Source organism: Cupressus sempervirens, chromosome 5, assembly GCF_028749045.1.
Source record: "Cupressus sempervirens isolate cs-2001-9-10 chromosome 5, ASM2874904v1, whole genome shotgun sequence".
NCBI classification, from domain to species: Eukaryota; Viridiplantae; Streptophyta; class Pinopsida; order Cupressales; family Cupressaceae; genus Cupressus; species Cupressus sempervirens.
This window is the reverse complement of record NC_143122.1, coordinates 93986500-94007660: the sequence shown is the minus strand read 5'-3', so window position 1 is coordinate 94007660 and position 21161 is coordinate 93986500. Positions and strand designations below refer to the sequence as shown.

The window sequence follows — 21161 nt, the reverse complement described above, 5'->3', positions numbered from 1 at the left end:
GCTAACTAAAAGTCATTTTTCAATATTAAATTACCAATTTCATTAAAGGCAAAAAGTTTTCAAGGCAATTTTAATCTATTAAAGCCAATTTTTTTGCAATTTCTCTCCAAATCGATTTAGCTAAGCCAATAAAAAAAAAAAATTACAAAAATAAAATAAAATTTCTTTTAGAGCCAAAAATCGATTTTGCAATTTTATTTCACCATCACAAAAATTAATTTTCTTCACCGAAAAAAATAATTAAGATTTTCCAAAAGACCAAATTTAAGAAAAATTTCATTTTTTGAAAATTATCCAATTTTATATAATTATATCCAAATTTTCAAAAGAAAATGTCTAAGTACAAAATTTACAATTCTATCCTGCCAAGTGTTGCTCTTTCAAAATTTGTTCGGCCTAAGGATGAAATTGGTGGCTCTGGAAAATCAAGTTGAAACCGGGTGAAAATAAATCTAACCCTCTCCCCATTGGCTCTGAAGGTGTCCAAGACGTGAAATCTTCAAATTTGAAACCTCTGGACCGAAAATTGCGAAGGCAATCGAAAAAAAAGGGGGTCCCCAAAATTTTGGGGCGATGGTGTGAAAACCTCACAACACTTAGAAGAGTCCGATAGATATAGAGTACAAATCTATGCTTAGTCATCGTAATCAATGTTTCTAGATATGTTCTCTCATTATTATTATCAAGTTAAGAGGGAGTGTTGATTCTCTAAGTGACTGTGATAAAATAATATTCTGATTTTTCAGATCGAATAGATCTGGTAATGCATGAAATTTCCTTCACTGAATTGGCCTTCGGAATACATTAATTTATCATGCAGATCAGCAATCCCTTTGGGAGCATTTACTAATGCCTTGATTGCCTATTTGTAGTTAGTTTAACTACTAACTAATAGACAAACAAAGAGGAGCACCAATCTTGGTAAATTCAATTTGTTTTATGGAGGACCAACCTAGAAAGTGTCATGTCCTTTCTAAGGACATGCCCCTTGGGTTCACTATAAAGGAGGGGCAAGGATGTGGATAGAAGACACACATTACATCCAAGTCTGCTCTTCTAGCATTGCTACCTTGAGCGAATTTATAACAAGAATAAAAACAATTTCCAGAATTATACACCATTCTCCTAGAACGATTAATATTCTGTCTAGAATATTTAAGGACCATTTCCAGCAAGGTTGAAGGTAATATATCAGTATTATTTCATCAGAATTTGCAGCAAATCTACAATTAACAATGAAACATCATAATTGTGAAATACATTACGATTGAGTAAAATGGAGATACTGCAAACTATAAAATCTATATTCTTGTGAAGTTGAAGATTTGCAATATGATGAGAATTTAGCATCATCAAATAAATTGAAAGGTTTGAACAAGGAACCAACTATAGAGAATCAAATTCCAATATGCAAACATAAGCTTTATAATGTTGATGTATGTTCAAATGGAAGCACCAATATAGATGTGGGATACAGCCTCCACATAAATGTGATGTAGGAGGAACTATTGAATATAAGAAAGATAGAGCAATGGAGGAAATCTGGTGCAGGGGCACCAAGATCATACCTCAGAAGCATACCAGGGTCACTAATAGATCCTTGGGTGGAGTTGAAGTAAAAATGACCATCAAGGGTCATTTGATATTGTAATAGATCTTAAAAGGTCATTTATGTTATTTCATGGCCATTAGAGCCATTGAGTTGTGACAAGTGTTCAATTTTGCCATATAAGGCATATGTGCCCTTGAGGCAAATTTGTAAGGGTTAGTAGGGTAGTATGTGGGGTTTGATTATTAATTATTGAAATCATGGTGTAAAGGTCTTGAATAATACCAAATCAATTTAAATGTCCAATATTGAATGGGAAGAAAGGGCAAAAATTGTCCTACTTGACAACTAGATCGTCAAGTAGACAACCAACTTAGTATTAAGTGGGAAACTAACCAAAATATGGTTGATAGGTGGTTGGGTGGTTGGATTTCGGTCCAAGGAGGATTAAAATTCTATAAAATCAATGTAAATCCAAGCCATGATAAGTGGTGATCGAGATTTGGAAGAAGAGTCAATAAAAGTTTGAAATTCTGCAATTTTTTGTGATGTTTCTCTGTATAACAGTCTGAAAACGTGGATTGTTTGGCATTTTTTTAATAGTGTAGTAGTCCAACCTTATATGAATTGGAAAGGAAATTGAATAACCTTTAATTTGGTTTTGGAATGAGCAATTTTCATTGAGTATAGTGAAAGTTATTGTTATTTTTTTGAAAACTGCTATAAACTCTCATCTAGGATGTTCCAGGGTGATTTGATGTGAAAATAGTAGTTGCATGTTGAACAAAGTCTCCATCGTTGGGGGAAAGATGGTGGAAATAATGTATATTGATTCCCCCATGTGTGCAGGTGTTTATTCATAGTTTTGGCACGCACTTCATTGAAGGAAAGTGACTGATGACAGTCAAGTTGACGGAATAACTGTCTTGAAAATTTCAGTCTTAGTGCGGAGGATATATCTCCAAATTGAACCATTGGATCGGACCAAGATTTGGATATGTTGGAGAGGGCCAAGTTGTGCCAAATCTGACTTGAGCGATCGAGGAAATATGATCAGGGTCAAAAGTTATGAATGACTGTATTCGGGTCTATGTAAGGGATAGCAACAAGCAATTTCCTTCATGAATGTGTTGGAGAAGTTTTGTGAAGGGATTAGGTATTGTGTGAGGATGAGATGAAACCAGTGATTGGTTGAGGGATATGAATATGTTTTCTAAGGTGTAGAGTGGGTGGTGGCACCATAAACCATTTGTGCACTTTGATTTGGTGGAGGTTATAATGGATCAAAGGAGATGATTCTTATGGAGATCCAGTTGATGTTTGTGAAAAACATTCATGGAGCCCCTCATCATTTGCAGAATGAAGACCACCCTACCACCTTTGTATCAAAATCAATCCTGAACTGCTGGCATAAAGAACAGATAAGGGGAACTATTCCTGTACCACCAGTTCTGAAAGATCAATGATAGGACTAGAGGCTAACATAAAAGTTTCTTTATTTTACAAGATGCTGCAGAGGAATCAGATTTTAATCTATTGATGAAGCATTTGAGGCATCTATAGAGAAGGAATGGAAATCAAAATGGATCGTGAATACAAATATCTGATAAAGAATTGTGACTTATTATCACATCCCTAACATTAGACAGAGTATAAATACAAAATAGTAAAATTTTATATTGTAACTCAAACATAAATAAATTCAACCTATCATCCTAACCTTTCTTGCTATCCCTGATAGTGATGTAATAATAAATAAAATTCAAACAAAGAGGTATTTGATGAAAAGGAAGGAAGTATCTGAGAGGGACAAAAAATTGATGAGACACGTATTGGATGCACAGATGAGAAAAGGAAGGCCCTGCAACTCCCTTTACTATGGTATGAGCTTGCAGTCATGGCTATTAAAATTGGGTAAGACAGCAATTGCAAGCAGAGAAACATTACAGTTAGGAAGGGCAGAAGGACACCACTTTGGGGTAGATATTCCTTAAACATGGTTCAAGCAATGGATGAGGACTGTTTGGGAAGATTTTCAATAATTTAAATCATCAAACTGAGACAGGACAAACTTCAGCTGTTTCTGAGCCATGTAGTAAGTTGTACACATCCATCAAAACACAATGTACAGAGGAAAATCGGAGAAATATCTGGTGCAGTGCAGCGAAGTAGGAGAAGAGGAGGAAGGACACGCAAGTTATAGATTCAAGCGAGATTGAAGAGCATAATATAGCAGCGCAAGGAGCTGCATGGTAAGGTACTTGTTGCTTCTGTATGGACAGTTAAAATACAACATTACTTGTTGGATGAAACATGATTGCTACCTTTGCATTTATTAATCTTTATCCATCTCTGTAGTCACCATTCCAAAGTTGGTTATGGGACATTCAGGTGAAGAGTTATCCCCAAAAGTTATAAATCAGGAATATCATTTGACAATTCAACCAATACAATATAACCCTCTTCTAACGCACTCATGGGGTAAAACTGTGTGAAAAAATTGAAAGTGTAGACTAGGCACACAAGCTGTTTAACAAATGTGGCTGGTTAAGTTACAAAATTTGATTTGTTCAAAACAGCCTTTGAGTTAGAAACCATTAAGCATATTTAATTAGTATCCTTCTTGCTATGCTCCAATATTTGGAAAAGGATTTTCACATACTCCTGACATATTAGAAAATGAAATCTTGTCACATGTTGCAGAAGCAAATACCATTCCTAATGCCACAGCCTTCACACCAAAATTATCTGCAACATTAATAAAGAAGAATTTGTGCACAACCTCTCTCTTGAATGATTTCAACTTGTAATCAGTTCTCCCTGATAGCTTGTATTGGTGAATAATATCTTGAATTCGTTGGAGTTTCCAAATGACTCACATGGGGGAGAAAGTGTAGATTTACTTACTGAGAATTAATTAGATTCATATTATTTGATCATCAATCCAGTCGTATACTGCTATTAATGTTAATAAAAAATCAATATCAATGGCTTCTGATTCTTATCAATGCACTATGCATTCTAAACCACTGGAAAATAGAGGCAACTAACATACAATGTGTACATGATGCCTGCAATAATTGAAACCGAGGACTAAGCATCGGATCTTGAATAATGGCAAAACCTATCTACTATATTTTGGATCCATTAGTGACTGGGATTAATACACTTCTGGCTTAAAACTAAAATGGTCTGAAAAGGACAGAATTTATATTGATTTTTACTACAGTGATCCTATTGACAAATATCCCTTAGATTCTGTTTAATAGGCATGTTGATGTTAAACTTGAGATTCATCTTTGGAATTATTTATGAAGTTGTATTTGTTTTGAGGAGGAATGTAATGGACTGTGGTAAAGCTTTGTTATCCACAATAAATGGGATTGATTTACAAATATATTGCTGATATTAAATCACTTACTGCCGACCATTAAGGTCAGATTTGTCATAAATTATAAATCTGAAGAGAAAATATTATCTAGTCTGTAAATTGCACTATAATAAGAATATGGGTTTGCACGGCAAGGTAAATGAAGTTAAGACATGTTTACAGTATTATCATGAATATTATTGAGTGTACATTGTCCTATGATGGTCTACTGGTTATAGTGTAGCTAGTTGTCTTGAGTATGCCTCTGTCATTAATTGATCATGGTTAAGACAAGATCATAACTACTTGCATAAGTCATTCGAAGTTTAAATGGTGTTTATGTGGCCTTCTTGATGCATGTTGTGTTCCATCCAGAAGAAAGTCATAATATAATATGATTATGATTGGTGATATCATCTAATCATACTATAGTAGGAAATCACTTGGATCCATATACAGGCTTTTGTGTAATTGTTACATGGTGAGTATATTTTGACTACTACCAATTATACTTTGACATGACTGAATTTATTTTATATCACTATTTTTGTTATGCATATTTATGTAGATGGAATTGGTTTTGACAATATTAGTAACTGTTGGTATGAAATTTGAGTGAGGATGAAACTTTGACTTTTACTTTGTAAGGCTTGATAGAGAGCAGAAAGCAATGCTAGTTGAGTGAAATGCATATACATATTCGACGCCATATCTTATTAGCATCACAAATGAATGATGGGTGATTGTCATATAGGGTGGCATTCATAAATGCAAGATTTGTACCTGATGAAAAATGTGAATGGGTTGCAAAGAATTAGTCTTCTCCTTTATTTATCCTAAAAGATTGGTGTAAATAGTTGAAAACTAGTAGCTACTTTAGCTTTGTAAGTACTAAGGCTTAACTGCTAATAGTCACATGACCCCACAAACAAAGATAATATCTTGTTTGTTGGTAATAAATATAGCCTTTGTGTAATGTCCTCAAATTGGGGTATACCTGAGTTTTGTCCAATGTAACAATTCCACAACATAATTTATTTACAAATATATCTATTAAAATCATCAAATAGCCATTGAACTTTTTTAAGTAAATAAGTGATAACAGCACATACTTTATAGCTTCATTTCCAATAATCAACAATAATAGGGATTGGAGAAGAAAGTATGATAAAGAGCCCAAAATATATACCACAACTAAGCCCAAGGGCATGATATCGAAAACCTTGGCCCACAAGTGGCAAGAGCTCTTGTTTATCCAACATAGGGCAAGTTACCTAGATGGGGAACCTATCTCTGCCCTCCCAAATTTGTCTCCTTACTAACCCCTACATAATTGCTTCTATTCTGTAGTTTTACTTCCAAGAACCAATCATCATAGGGATTGGAGAGGAGCATGTGATAAGTTGCCTAGAAAATTCACCGCAACTAAGCCCAAGTTCCTGATATAACACCCCTTGACCCACAAGTGGTAGTAACTCTCGTCCATCCAACATGGGGTGATCTACTTATATGGGGAACCTATTTCTACCCTCCCAATCGTGTCTCCTTACTAAACTATACATGATTGCTTCTATTTTCTAGTTTCACTTCCAATAACCAACCATCGTAAGGATTGGAGAGGAATGCACAACATGTGCCAACATTTTCTACAACTATGCCCAAGGGCATGATATAATATCCGTATTGGACTAACTGCTAGCCTTCCCCTTTGGGATTCATGACATGGCTTAACCGCCTCCTATGTTGTATAAGTCTAGTGTTTGTATCAAGCATTAACAAGTTGATCTTTTGGTGCAACGGCAACTCTAGCTTGTAACAAGTGGTATCAGAGCTTGATCACAGGTTCGAATCTCCTCGGGTAACGCTGAGGGGGAAATTGTTGGACTAACCGCCAGCCTTCCCCTTTGAGATTCATGACATGGCTTAACCGCCTCCTGTGTTGTATAAGTCTAGTGGTTGTATTGGGCACTAACAGGTCGATCTTTGGGTGCAACGACAACTCTAGCTTGTAACAATCCCTTGGTCCATAAGTGACAAGAACTCTTGCCCATCCAACATAGAGTGGCCTACTTAGATGGGAACTTTTCTCTACCCTCCCAATCATGCCACCTTACTAACCCCTACATGATTCACGTCGAGTTGAGATCCAAACTCCATATAGAGAGAGAGGGAAACTGAATGAAATGATTGATACGAATGATAGAGACCCCCATACGGAACGATACTCTGTTCGAGAAGAATATTGAACCAACCCCCCTCTCTCTATATGGGATATTTCTGTTAGAGAATAAATAGGTTAGATAAATAATTAGAGAATCTAGATGGATTAACAATTCTCAATGTCAACCATATCAAAATACATAAGAGATCATATATTAAATAATAACATTGTATTTCATACCAATCACTTTTTAGATTGATCGTATGATTTTAGGTATTGTTGAGTGATGATTAAGTGTTTATTGATTAGATTATTGATGATTGATGATGTAATTAATTATGGTTTGATACACTGGTGAACAATGATTGGATGAATGTTGATTTGATAGAGAGATGCTTGATTGCCGAAATTTTTGTTTTCTTAATCCCAAATGAAGTGATGATAACTGTGGATTTGATGATAGTTTGCTTGAGTTTGCTAATTGATTATTTTCTTGATGCTTGAGGAAATAATTATTGATGGATGCATGATCTTCTTTTATGGATTCATCAGTGATGGTTGATAAGTCATCCTTTAGTGCTTGGAATGAATTCTCGTGTACACTTTATTGGTGGAAGCGCCTCCACCTTGCATAAGAACTAAATCACCACTTTTCATTGTTACCTTTGGGATTAATATATTATTCTCCAAATTGATCTCCCTTTTGATCTCCTCAAATCAAACCTTCTACCTTTTATATTTTCCAATGTAAGGGAGAGTTGCACCTTCAAAACATGTCTTCCCTTTGCAATGGTCACAACATTTCATATTTACCACCCTTCATTATTTCTTCCGTTTGAGATAGTCACAACCTTTCATAGTTACCACCCTTTGATAGAGTCACAACCCTGCTCATTTCTACCCTTTGGAAGGGTCACTTCCTTATCTTCTTCCCATTCGTTTCTTCTTCTATTAATCCTTTTTAATTCCTATGCCATTCTTTCTTCCTTCCTCTATAATCCCTTTCAAATGAAGTTCTCTTCTCACCCTTTTATATCTCATGTTTGAGGGAGTCGCAAATTTCATTTCTTGCCTTTTGACCATTCATTGAAGTGTACTTAACATAATTTTAGCTATGTTATATTTTAATTTTATTCTTTTATATATTTTATTTTATTGTTATTCTTTTTATATTTTGATTTTATTATTTTGGTTTACTATTAAGTCTTCTTTCAAAAATGGGACATTATACTTTGTGATGAAGGGTACTCACCTTACCAATCCAAACACACACAACAAACTATGGAAATATACAAAAAATGCAGAAATTGAATGATTACAAGTACTTGCTTTCTATCATCTTCAATGAAATGATAGTACAATATTCAAAAAACTAACATGCTATAGCCACATGACCATTTTCATTACAATTATCCGCAAGACAAAACCACCATAGGCACGATCAGAAATTGAACGATTACAAGTACTTGCTTTCTATCATCTTCAATGAAATGATAGTACAATATTCAAAAAACTAACATGCTATAGCCACATGACCATTTTCATTACAATTATCCGCAAGACAAAAACACCATAGGCACGATCAGAGCTACCCCTGGTAACCCCTATTTGTCTTCTATATATTGTAAAATTTAACCACCCAAGAATGTTCTGGATATCATAACCTCCGTTTTAACTTTTAACATCGACCATCTTTATATTATGTTTCCCTATGTTGAAATATGCTGAGAATATGTGCCAAATGGGTTTTGGCACTCATTGGAGTATTTTAAAGGATTTTATTTTTCCTTCTAAAGTAGCACAACTTTTGGAGGCCATATCTTTTAAACCTTATACATGATTTTCTATTATCACCACTTTTTGAAAACCTCTTGAAGTTCTCTACAATTAGGTAATAAAGTGCCAAAGAAGTTCTGACCCCTTCCTAAGCCTCCAACGCCTTCCACATTGAGTTCAAAGTTTTCATACCACCTCGTTAAAACAAAAATTTCAATATCTTCAAAACCAAATTGATCTTGCCATGAAACTTTGCTTGCATGCTCATATATCCAAAATGAGCATCATCTGTGGTAACTGGAGGATCAACTGGAGGCATATCTGCAATAGCTTCTCAATTAGGGGCAATCTGGTCCATTTGTCTTCATGATTTCTTTGTTATGTTCTTCAATATTTATGTTCTTCTATGTCACAAATTGCTTGAAAGATTCTCTTTCTTTCTCATCGAGCATCCCACTATAGGTATGGAAGTAGTGTGTTGATTACACATCATCTTTGTAGATAAGAAGTGCTCCCTCCTATAAAAAAATCATAAACCTGCTCTTTGGATGTTACATCCCAAATTTTGACCCAATTTAAAATGTTCATAGAGCCATTGAGGTTTCACGTGAAGTCAGTTGATAGTTGAAATTTGTTATAATCATGTGAAATGGTAAGATGGTTAATCGTTATAATTTCATATGAAGATGACATGCTAGTTAATCATTATGATGCTATTATATTGTTATCTTGAAATCTTAGAAAATTGGTTATTCATCATGGGAAGTTGGATGGTGGTTTTCCATTATGGTGGTTTATGAATAATAATTTGTTATGGTAAATTGTTACTATATTGAGGAATATAATATAATCGTGAAGAATTCCCTTGCAAGAGCATGTCAAAGAGGGGAAGCATTGCTAGAAAGGAATTGGGCATGGAGGGGCACCTCCATCACTGAGAAAATAGGCACAAGCCCTGAACCACCAAGGCTAAGGATAATGACTAGGCAGGCAAGAGTGTACGTTGGATGACCATGAGCTAACTTGTTAAATTACATATCATTTAATAGTAAAAGAGATTACTAAGCATGAATTGGAAATTGAGCAAGTGTATACCTTTGTAATTGTGTTGTTGATTGGAACCTTCTAATGTATAATCATGTCTTATCATGTTGACATCATGATATCTGCATATCTATACGTGTACATACGTGTATATGTGTACATATATAAACCAACTTTATATATATAAAGACGTATACACATACTTGATATTTGGCGTATACGTAAGAAATATATGGTTGGGGTTTACACATGTACACGTATATGCATACATACATATATAGGTATCTATAGATACCATGATGCTATATACTAAGACATTATTATTTCTTTCACCTTGGTGGTGGTCTATTATTATTTCATACGTGGCCACCTTTCTTATTCTATTTTATTCTCCATCGGGCCTTATATTTTTGAAATGACCATTTAAATATTTGGGGCCGATGACTTCTTGTTGGTATTGTAACTCCTCCACCGCCACCTTCTTTTCTTTCTTCTAACCAAGCATGGATTTGCATATATACATTGAGACTCCTACCACCGTGAATATAGATATACCTCAACCTACACCCTATTGTGAATCATAAAAAATTGATCCTTACTTTTGTTGTGCATGAAACCCAATCGTAGTCATGTGATAATGATTTGTATTTCTCTTTGAACAAAGTTTTAATCTTCTCTCACGATTGGAGAGTATCGAGGCATATACATTTTGTACCATGTTTGGACAACTGCCCAAACACCTATCTCTCAGCCGAGCTTGATCCACGATACTGGTTCAACCCCTGATGACTTCTTTTATGGCTTCAATGGTATAATCATTTATTTGTTTGTTTGTGATTTTATCGGGCCTCAATATCTACCGCTTCTCCATATTTATTGTCATCGATCATGTGTTGGATTGCTATCTATAAGATCATTTGTGGACATGAATAGCTGTCCTAAATACTTTTCACTTCTTTTGGTGGTTATTTTACATGCAACATTCATATGCATTTATATTGGTATTGATACCGTGAGTTACGTATCCTTGTGGTATTTGCATTTAATTTCTACCTTTAGGGCCCGTTTTGTTGCCAGAATTCGATTAGAATTGGCATTTTGAATTTCAAAAAAATATAAATCCTCTGTTTGGGTCAGCCAAATCGGGATTGGAGTTGTAAAAAAATAGAATTCCGTATGCCCATTTAACCCCCAAAACCTTGATTTGGTATTCCACCTAAATAGGTGGAATTGATGTAATTCTCATTTTAATTCCAATTTGGCCAAAACAAGAATTATAGAACAAATAAAAATGAAGTTTTGTTGAGGTTCGCCTAACCTATTTTATTTCCCGCTCACATTGCTCTACTCGAAATTTTTGTCGTGTCTCAAGTTGCTCTGCACAGGTATGCATCTGGAGTTGTTATGCATAGGTACGCTAAGTAAACAAATTCATTGTTTTTTTCCAAATTGAGCAAAACATGGACAAATTCAATCTCGGACGTGGCGATGGACACTAGCGCACTATTGGGAAATGACAATTCAGCAGAAGCAACTTAAGAATTACGAGCACTCCATGCTCGTTGCCGAGAGGACCACTGAATAGTTGGAGGAATAACAGAGCGATTGGGCTTATTCTCGTCTTGTTATTGTGCAGGTTGACCTAATTTGGAACCTCACATTCTTTATTGTTGCCAGAGCCATTTTTTTGAGCTTGCTTATATAAGTGTTCTTCAGCATGAAATGATTTTTCTAGAAGCAATCCTTTGCATGATGTCTCATTTCACGTCAATCATAATAAGTGTTTCTGGGTTCTATTGAGCACAATTTTAAGGATTTCATTATTGGTAGGTTTAATATATCCAAGGCACCTGCACTTTCGTTCTGCCTGCTAAAACACTCTTTAAAATTGTTATAGAGGAAACAAATTAGTTTTGTTGTAATTGCACATAAACAATAAGAATGCTTTATTTCTCTGGCAATTAATTGTTTTGAAGAATCTGAATATATATCTTTTCATTTTTAACTTCTTCTGAGCTTTTACCTATTAGCTTCTCTAATATGAATCGTAGCAATGATGCTCTTTCTTTGTTGTGAAGCTTAGAATGCATAAAGTTGGTTTCGAGGTAGTAGTCCAATAACTTCATCACGTTTTTGTGATTGATTTGTTTAGTATTCATGTTAAAAAATTGAATAAAAAAAGATAATGCTTATTTGGCTAGCATTCCAATTTCATAATGTGCAACCGAACGGAGGAAATTTGTATTCTCACAATGAATTCTTTGTAAACCAAACGGTCCCAAACTGAGTTCCCTAATCATAATCATAGGCAATCATATGCTAATCTTTATGATTGGCAATATGTAAAATCTCATGTACTCAAAAGTAGAATATTGTCTAATATTAATACTGTGACTTTGGTTTTTGTCTAATGAAATTATTCTTTCCAAATAACAAATTGAATGTATGGATACCCATTATTATTACTTTAGAAGTTTGTATTTTTTTATGTATATCTTACTAGATAGAAACCGATGCATGTAGATTTAAGGTGTTACTTGTGATTTGACCAATAATTTAGAACCTGAGACCTATAATATTATGTGTTCAATTTTATGGATCACTTTATGTTGTATGTAATTTTTATGTCGTAAATTGTAAGCACTTGAATTGTGTACAATTTTGCGATTGTTTAGCACCTTCATTTTTGTGTTTTCATTATAGCTTGCATAATTGGACATCAAGATTTTACTTAATGAACACCTAAATTTGACAGCAAGTCCTCTATCCCTTTAATTGTGTTTAAAATCAAGGTTAGCCCTTATTTATAAGTGGGCTCCACTATTTTTCCTTCAATCCAATAATGCCATGAATGCCATCTCTTCATGTGAGGAGATCAAGGCTAACAAATCATTTGATAGGTACTACGTAAGGAAAAGAAAAGAGGAGTTGGATCCTAAATTAGGAACTTAATCTAAATCAAAGAAAGATGAAATTCACAAGTTCACCTTAACTACAAAAGGATATGGACAAGCAAGAGACAACAATTGTCCCTTCAAGTGGAGAACACCTAAATTTTCAAGACTACTGCAAGGATTAAAGAGATGCAAAATTTGAAAATGATCCCCTTCAAGAGCAATCTCTACAATTGGTTGAAAATGGAATTTACCCTTGGATTGGGCATGAAGAATGCATGAATGCTATCTCTTCATATGAGTGGTTTTCTCATGGGAATAATAAGGTGCGCCTGAGCTTTGAAATTCCAGACCATTTTGAAAGAGATTGATTGGCATGATAGTAGGAAAGCTTGGGATAGGAGAATTTATGTGTTTGATATTGGCTTCAGTCAAATCCTAATGACTACAGACATGGAAACATTTATATTGGAGTGGAGTAGTGAAAGCTTGATGGAGACTTCTTGCCTACATCCAAGTCTATGAATGTGATCATGACGCAACATAGATATTTCAACGGATATGGCTACTTTTGTTCGCACATGGTTTCGGATCCTGGAGTTTGCAGATTGCATGAGGACAAATGTCCCCAAAATTATATTGACTTAATTAGATTGATTAATTAATTAAGTGATCCCAAAAATTAAATAATAATATAAAGAATGTCTTTAATTAATTAATTTAGCTATAAAAAAGAGGGCCAAAATAATAATATAATAATTAAATAGTTCAATTAAAATAAATTATTTGTATGGCCCCAAAACTTAAATAATAATATCTTTCAAATCCCTTTTTGATTTATTAGTTGTAATGTTTCGACTATGTTAGCACATTTGTACTCCTTCGGGAAGTTTCTAGGAGCCATTTATAAGGCCAAGTTAGTTATTGTTGTAGGTATGTGGTTTGGATATTTTATTTGTATTTGCAAACTCTAGTTTGAAGTTCGGTGCTATCTTATGCTTCAGTGGTACAAGATCCTCCCTATTTGGATATTCTCAATTTTGGTGGTTAATAGCCACCCTAGTCTGCTCTCTTTGCATTTGGCGAAATCTTCATTCCGGCTGATCCTGTCTCCTTTCCTACTCACTTTCATTACCCCCAGAGTGATGGTGAACTTTTCATTTATCACCTTAGGAGATTTCTAACACCTGCTAGTTTTAGTGAGTCGCTTGCTGCATCTAACATGTTTGATTCACTTGCCTCTACCATCTGGGATTCTGCTCTCCTTTCTATTCCTCACCGTTCCCCTCCCTCTCTTAGAGCTAAGCATCGGAATACTTGCCCTATGAATAAATGGTTTGATACTAATTGCAAAGCTTTCCATCACTCGGTTTGCATCGCCCTTAAGACTCAGTCTCCTACCTACACCCACCTGCACCTTTCATGCCTTCATTTTCTTTGCCACAAGAAATGTTCTTTTGCCTCTTTCCAATGCAAAACCCTTTGCTCCACGCTTATTTAGAATCCCTAGATCTTTTGGCGTACCCTTTTCCCGCGGTGCTCCCCCCCATCCTCCACTCTTGACTACCACTTTTTGACCTCCCATATTATTACACTTTATAACATTCCTGGGCAGCCACCTCTTCACTCCACTCCACCTCCTTACTGCCATTTGTTCACCTACTCTAGTATTATTGAGGCTATCAGATCTTTGAGATGCAGTAGAGCAGCTGATGAAGAGGGTTTCCAAGTAGAACTCTTCAAAATTGGTGCTTTGGTTCTTGGATCTTACCTTCATACACTCTTTAATAGAGTGGTTTGCACTAGGTTTCCTAAGTCCTGGTCTAGACATGTGGTTTAACCTATTCATAAGTCTGGGCCTGCTTCTGATCTGGGTAACTATAGAACTATTATGATTGGACATTCTTTTGCCAAACTGTATGCCACTGCTCTGAACACCATGTTATCTAGTGAACTTGATAAAAGAGGCTGTAGAGCTAAAGGGCAGGCTGGGTTTCGGGAAAACTATCAGACTATGGACCATGTATTCATGCTGTGGGCTATCATTGAGGAGGCTAGGCATTGCTCTCAGAAGGTATATTATTGTTTTGTGGACTTCCATAAGGCTTTCAACATTGTTCCTAGGTTGGCCTTATTTCAGAGACTTCAAGAGATTGGGATCTCAGATTTGTTAGACTACTATTATGAGGCTTTATGAGAAGGTAACCGGTAGACTCAAGACTCCAGAGGGTTTTTCTGTTCTGATTTAGAGTACCATTGGAGTGAAGCAAGGCTATCTTCTTTCTCCTACACTATTTGGCTTTCATATTGATGAGTTGGAGGATTTTCTTGTGAACTTCTCTCAACTAGGTGATGGGTGCTATTTACATTAGGTTTTGATCTCCATTCTCCTATTTGCTGATGATGTGGCTTTCTTGGCCTCTTCTCCCGACAACTTGCAAAGACTCCTTGATGGGTTGGCTTCTTTTTGTGATCAGCAGCAGCTTGTAGTGAATTTGTCTAAGACTTGGGTTATGGTCTTTAACTATTTAAAGACCTCTCATCTTCATTTCTTCTTTTAGGGTCAGGAGGTTGAGATTACTTCCTCTTATATGTATCTCGGTGTGAAGCTCTCGAGGCCGCGTTTTAGCTTGAGACCAGCCATTCAGTCCAGAGTTAGTAAGGGCATGGATTCCCTAATTTTGTTGGAAAGACACTGCTTCAAATATCATTTTCAAGATATTTCTTCCAAGTTGTCCCTTTTTGGCTCCTTGGTTCGTCCAACAATCCTCTATGGCTCGATGGCTTGGGGGCCTTCTCTAATTGCTTCTGCTTGGGCTTCTATAGAGAGGGTTTAGACGTTAATGTTACAGCATATCATAAGATGTCACAGACTCACTCCTCGCAACATTGTCTTAGCTGAGTTTGGAGCTCATCCTCTCAAACTTGTCGTCATTTTTTACTTGATTTGGTTTCTTCATCGACTTTGTGATTTTATGAAGTTGGGGGTTGACTAGCACAAATTCTCTCATCTAGCATATTGTTCTTTGTTGAGATTATGAGATCTGACACCTCTACTAGATCTCATTGTTGGTATGCCCAGGCCACCTCTTTGTTGGGTTTGATTGGTATTGAGATAGATCGTCTTCCTCCTTATCAGTTTTCACTTGATGCTCATGCTCATCTTCTCCCCTTACGTCAAGAGTTGAACGAGCATGTCAGACAGGATATTTACAGACAATACATTACCACTTCCTGGAGTAATCCCCCGGAAGGTCTTCGACCTAGGATGGCATTCTATGCTCAGCATTTTCTTGTGCTTCAGGATGGTATTATTGCTCGCCCTGCTTATCTCTATTGATGCTAGAATCATGCTTTACGGTTTTCCTTAGGCTCATTCAGGGTTGGTTCTCACTGCCTTCAGGCTCGGACTGAACACCATATGGATTAGGCTTATCAGATATGTCAGTTATGTGCTTTGGTAGAGATTGAGACTGAGATCCACTTCATTTTTTGATGTCCTCTCTACTAGGAGATCAGAGGGAGATTTTACTGCCTTTTCAGAGATTGTTCTTCTCTTTCGATGTTCTTCAGTTATATTGATCAGCAATGTCTTTCACTTTATCTTCAGGAGGCCACCCGTCTTCGAGAGATTACCCTACAGTCTTTTATACCTCAGGGGCGTACTTCAGATCAGCTCATTACTGTCTTTTTCTCTCCCCTATCTTCTCCACAAGGTTTGAAAAGGCATCCCAGTACTTCTAATTCTAGATCGATTAGACACTACACCAATCTCTCCAAACAGCGATAGTCATACAGTGGTTCTACACGATAGTCTAAGATTATGGATTGTCCATGGGCTTATCCTTCTATTACTGACTTCTTTGTGACAAGGAAGGACCCTTAGTCCTTACCTTATCTTCTCTCTTGTTCTGTTTCTTCTCAGTCACCGTTTGGTGCTTCTGCTTTGGCTGGCTCTTCTGTTTTTATGCTCAATCCCGTAAACCTTGTTGGTTTTTCGTGGACATTAATATTATTATCTTATCTTATCTTACACTGCATATCAATATACTATTCATCCTTGTGTTGATGTTGTGTCAAGTATCTTACAATTCTCTCAGGCATAATACATTAATCACTACATCGAATATGTCTGCCAAAGACCATACTAGAAATCAAAGGGTGTGAGTTTCAGTCATCGAAGAGGGAAGTTACAGTCCATACAGTGAGGTCCTACACTGTGGTGCTATAGTGTGATCCTATGGTGAGGTCCAATAGGAGAGAGAATAGGGCAGCCTCATGGCCACAATGTATTACAAATTATGGTGCCTAATTTGATTATGTGAAACATGGAGCAATGAAGAAAAATCCCTTCACTAACCACACTTAGATAGAGACTTTATATTTATCAATGTGCCAGTATATATGATAAGAAGCATAAAATTGATGTTAATTTAGGTGGCAATTTATTATGCTAGAAGGTTGTGATTACATAGTAATGATCTGGTTAATGATTAAAGAGCAGTGAAGATAATATGAAGAAAGGAATTAGGAAAAAGCAATGATAAAGATTTTATAATTTGCAGCAATCAATTAACAAAAAGAAGAAGCTATCAAAGGAAAAGATTAACCTCCAAGCTAGAAGATTCCATATAACACCAAAATCATATAAGACAAATTCCATACAAGCAATGATTGATAGAGTAGAAGTGCAGAAATTTAATATTAGTCATGGGCACTGTTTATTGAGTGTCAAATTAGAAATTTAAAGTGGCAGCGATAAGTAAAGGAAACGTTGCCTTATTTCTAAGGGACATCAAAGAGTATTTCTTAGGGCTGCAGGTGGCCAAGGAGCATTTCATAATACTAGCTAATCACTGCATTAACATTATTGCATAGCAAGATTGCATGTACGTGCACACACATCAAATCATGCATCAACATGCTTTTAATCTGCAAGAAGAAATATTTTTCAAGTAACAGAATGTGGGTACCAAATTGAAAAATCCCAATTTTGTTTTTAAAGAAGAGTCAAACTCATTCAATCCAGAAAACTCAAATTTACAAAAAGCAGCAAAAATCTTGAAACCTAGAAATGTGCCTTAAGAATAAAAACAGTCAATCATTGAATTCATTTTGAGCATGTTAGCTCTTCTGAGCACATAAATTCAGAAAACAAACAGTAATACTTAAATATTGGCTTAAAGCCTCAAACAGGAAACTAAACTCTGAATTCTGAGTAGTTAGCATTATGTGCACTTCAGTAGTTGGTTCTACCATTTCAATCTTGTTTGGCTAGATATATCTCAATGTGCTTACCTTACTCTTCAAATTTACAAGAACCAAATGGTTTTCTGTTCCACCCGAAACAAGTTCATACCCTCTTTTAGTCAGGCACTGCCAATACAAAGAGCTTCAGTCAGGCCAAAAATGATATCAACCTGGATCTTTATGGCATGACATTGAGCAAATTTTTTTTCTTATGATAACAAAAAGATATGTATTTGCATATAATCTGGTGAAATAGTGATTGTCATAAAATTCACATTAATGGAGAATACAATGATCTCCATAGAAAACAATATGGGTAAAATTGTCATAAATGCATCAGTTTTTGTATGGTCACGTATCTGTTAAATACTGATTAAAATTTTACTGACTGCTTTTTGAAACAAATGCTGTCTAATTTACCATGCATAAATCAATATCGGAGTTGGGACTGTAAAAATTTCATGCATTAACTGAAACAGCTCAGTGATTTGCTTCCATTAAAAACGATAAATTAATATGTAATGACCGACATCTTTCTTTTGCACTGTTAATGTATAAGATAATGCTAGAAAATAAAGAAGAGCAAAGAAGTCATACATGTGCAAAATGAGCACAATTGCTGAGGACTTGTTGCTGATATGATTTAAACTCAGGTGTAGCTGCCTGCATACAGCCATGAAAAATACAGTTACTGAACATGTATTTTTTTCTTGAAATCAAAACAGCATGCTCAAGAATTTAAAATTAAAAGTTTCTAAATATGAAATTAGATTGAAGTTAAAAAGAAACTAAATATAAAGTTGGTAGCATTTATTAGAGTGGGTTAAAAAACTTATCAAATTATCTATATTGATTTCCAAATTAACTTCTTGGGATTCATAGAAAACATGTATGTGGACACCGAAAGTAAAAGTTAGGGTATGTATCGAACTTCAGAAAGATATCCTGAATTGAATGATTTTTATGCTATAGTAGTCATGCGTATTTAAACTTATAGTTTCATTAAAAGAATCCAATGAAACTTTAGCAGTCACAAATACAAATAAGGTTGACCATCTACCTTTATCCATAAACACCACTGGGTGTTTAAGTCCCATATATAAAAACTAAGAACTAATTTTACTCATTAATATCATGGAGGACCTGTTGTGACGTTTTCACCATTGCCCCATTGCAAATAGGGACCCCCTCTTTCCACTTAGGCAGTAAAGTAGTTCTCTCAAGTAGCCTTACTTGGCGATCTCAAAAGTTTTTTAAATAGTCCTTAGGCTGAGTTTGAGAAAGCTTTAGGTGCTGCCCAGTTAGGAATCAAGGCCATGAGGTAGGATTAAACCAAGGCTGCCAACAGTGAGATCCTCCATGGTGAACCTTAGTCAAAGATTGACATAGAGCTTGATGAGAGTTTAAGTTTTCACCCTTGAGAAAAAAGTATGTGCCGTGTGGTGTTCACACCATTGCTCCATTGAAAATGGGGACCCCCTCTTTTTGCGGGTAGGCTTAGGTGTTAGAGTAAATTTGGCAACAATCTAGGTGCAAGAGGTTGTGCTTCAGTAAAAGTCTGAATTTTGAAAATTTGGCTAACTCTGAAAGTGGGAAACCCAAATTGAAGTTATAAATGGCCATACATTAAATGAATTACTCCTAGATCCTTAATTACATGTGTCCAAGAACATCCAATCAAATCATTCCAAGCATACAGGTGGAGTCCACCTAATGCCACTACATAACCTACTTTCTCATTGGTCTACAAGAGCTATGTGATTTTCTCATTAGCCCACAAGGTGGTTCTTTTATGGAATTGGATAAGACTTTAATGCTTGTAGCTTGAGTTACATTAGGGATGTTTTGTCTTAATCTCAACCCTGGATCTTAAATCGATATTGGCCATTCATTGTACTTGGAGCAACTATCAAAGGAAGGCCGCCTCATTTGTGAAAGAGAGACACTTCGAGTGATTGGTGCTAACATATACTGAAAAATTATTCCTTCTTCAATGTTGATATCATGGTGAATGTTTGTGAAGCTTTGAAGTATTGCATAGTTTCTACATTTCCTCACTTAGATTAGGATTTTAATTTATGTTAAATAGAAGTAGAATTATATGAATAGAATATATTGTTGGTTGGGGATCAGTGGTGAAGCTAGTGTCCATATGTTTTGCTACTTGTTGATTGCATGTAGTAGTGAAGGTTAATCTACACCTTATTGCAAGCATTTAACTTTAATTGGAAATATTAATTTGTATTGGATGGGTATTGACAATGCATCCTTAGAATATTGCACCCTCCTTAGCATAGTTGATTTGGCGAAACACGGACTCGTTAGAGTTTCACCTCACCATCAATCGTATCTTACATTTAGAGTTAATCTAGATTTCTAAACCCATACCTATCTGCAATTTGTTTGGTTAAAATTAGTTGAAGAACTTACATTGTTAAATCATTTGCATTTGCAGAGTTGATATCCATTTAATGGATAACATAAGTCTACAAGTGATTGCTAGCATAAGTCCACAATTAGAACCCCTGAGGTTGTCTTAGTTGATCACATAATCATATACATTGTTTAGCATCTAAGCTTCCTTATACAAGAGAGAATTTGATGTTTGATGTTTCATCCTGGGATACTAAGTGTTTCATCATGCATGTTGAAGTTATAAAAAAAATCCCATCAACAAGACCCATTCAAGACGCTCATGAATGATAGTAAAAATATTAAAATCCCATGGGTAGAGATCATTTCAGAAAGTACTGAAGATGATCTCATTGTGCCATTGCAATTTATAAAGGTGACAAACAGATTATCACAACCTAGTGGAACATGTGAGTACCATCATATAATTGGCTTTCATGAGCAAACCTAGGGAGGAAAATCACAAATTATTACTTTATGGTTGCAAATCAAGGAAAAATCTTTATCCATCCTTGCAGCGAAAACCTAAGCCTTCACCTTCAAAATCTCTTCCATGTGGAATCATATGATATCTTGGTCAAATAAATCTTGTCAAGAATGGAGAATAAATTCCTTCTAGCTTCCAAGGCTCCTAAATGTTCTTCCATAATGCAGCAGAATTGATCGCTTTCTCTTTTCTTTTTTCCATGTGGTCTTATTCTGGTA

General features: G+C 35.5%; 1 protein-coding gene across 1 annotated transcript in view; it reads right to left on the bottom strand.

The window, feature by feature from the left end:
* LOC149554712 (serine hydroxymethyltransferase 2, mitochondrial-like) overlaps nt 1–21161 on the bottom strand; it is a gene marked incomplete at its 5' end in the record, with an annotated part of 50881 nt that overhangs the window by 12683 nt on the left and 17037 nt on the right. The window contains 2 exon segments of the mRNA XM_089828765.1: nt 18093–18170; nt 18642–18707. Coding sequence (XP_089684891.1) covers nt 18093–18170; nt 18642–18707 — 144 coding nt within the window.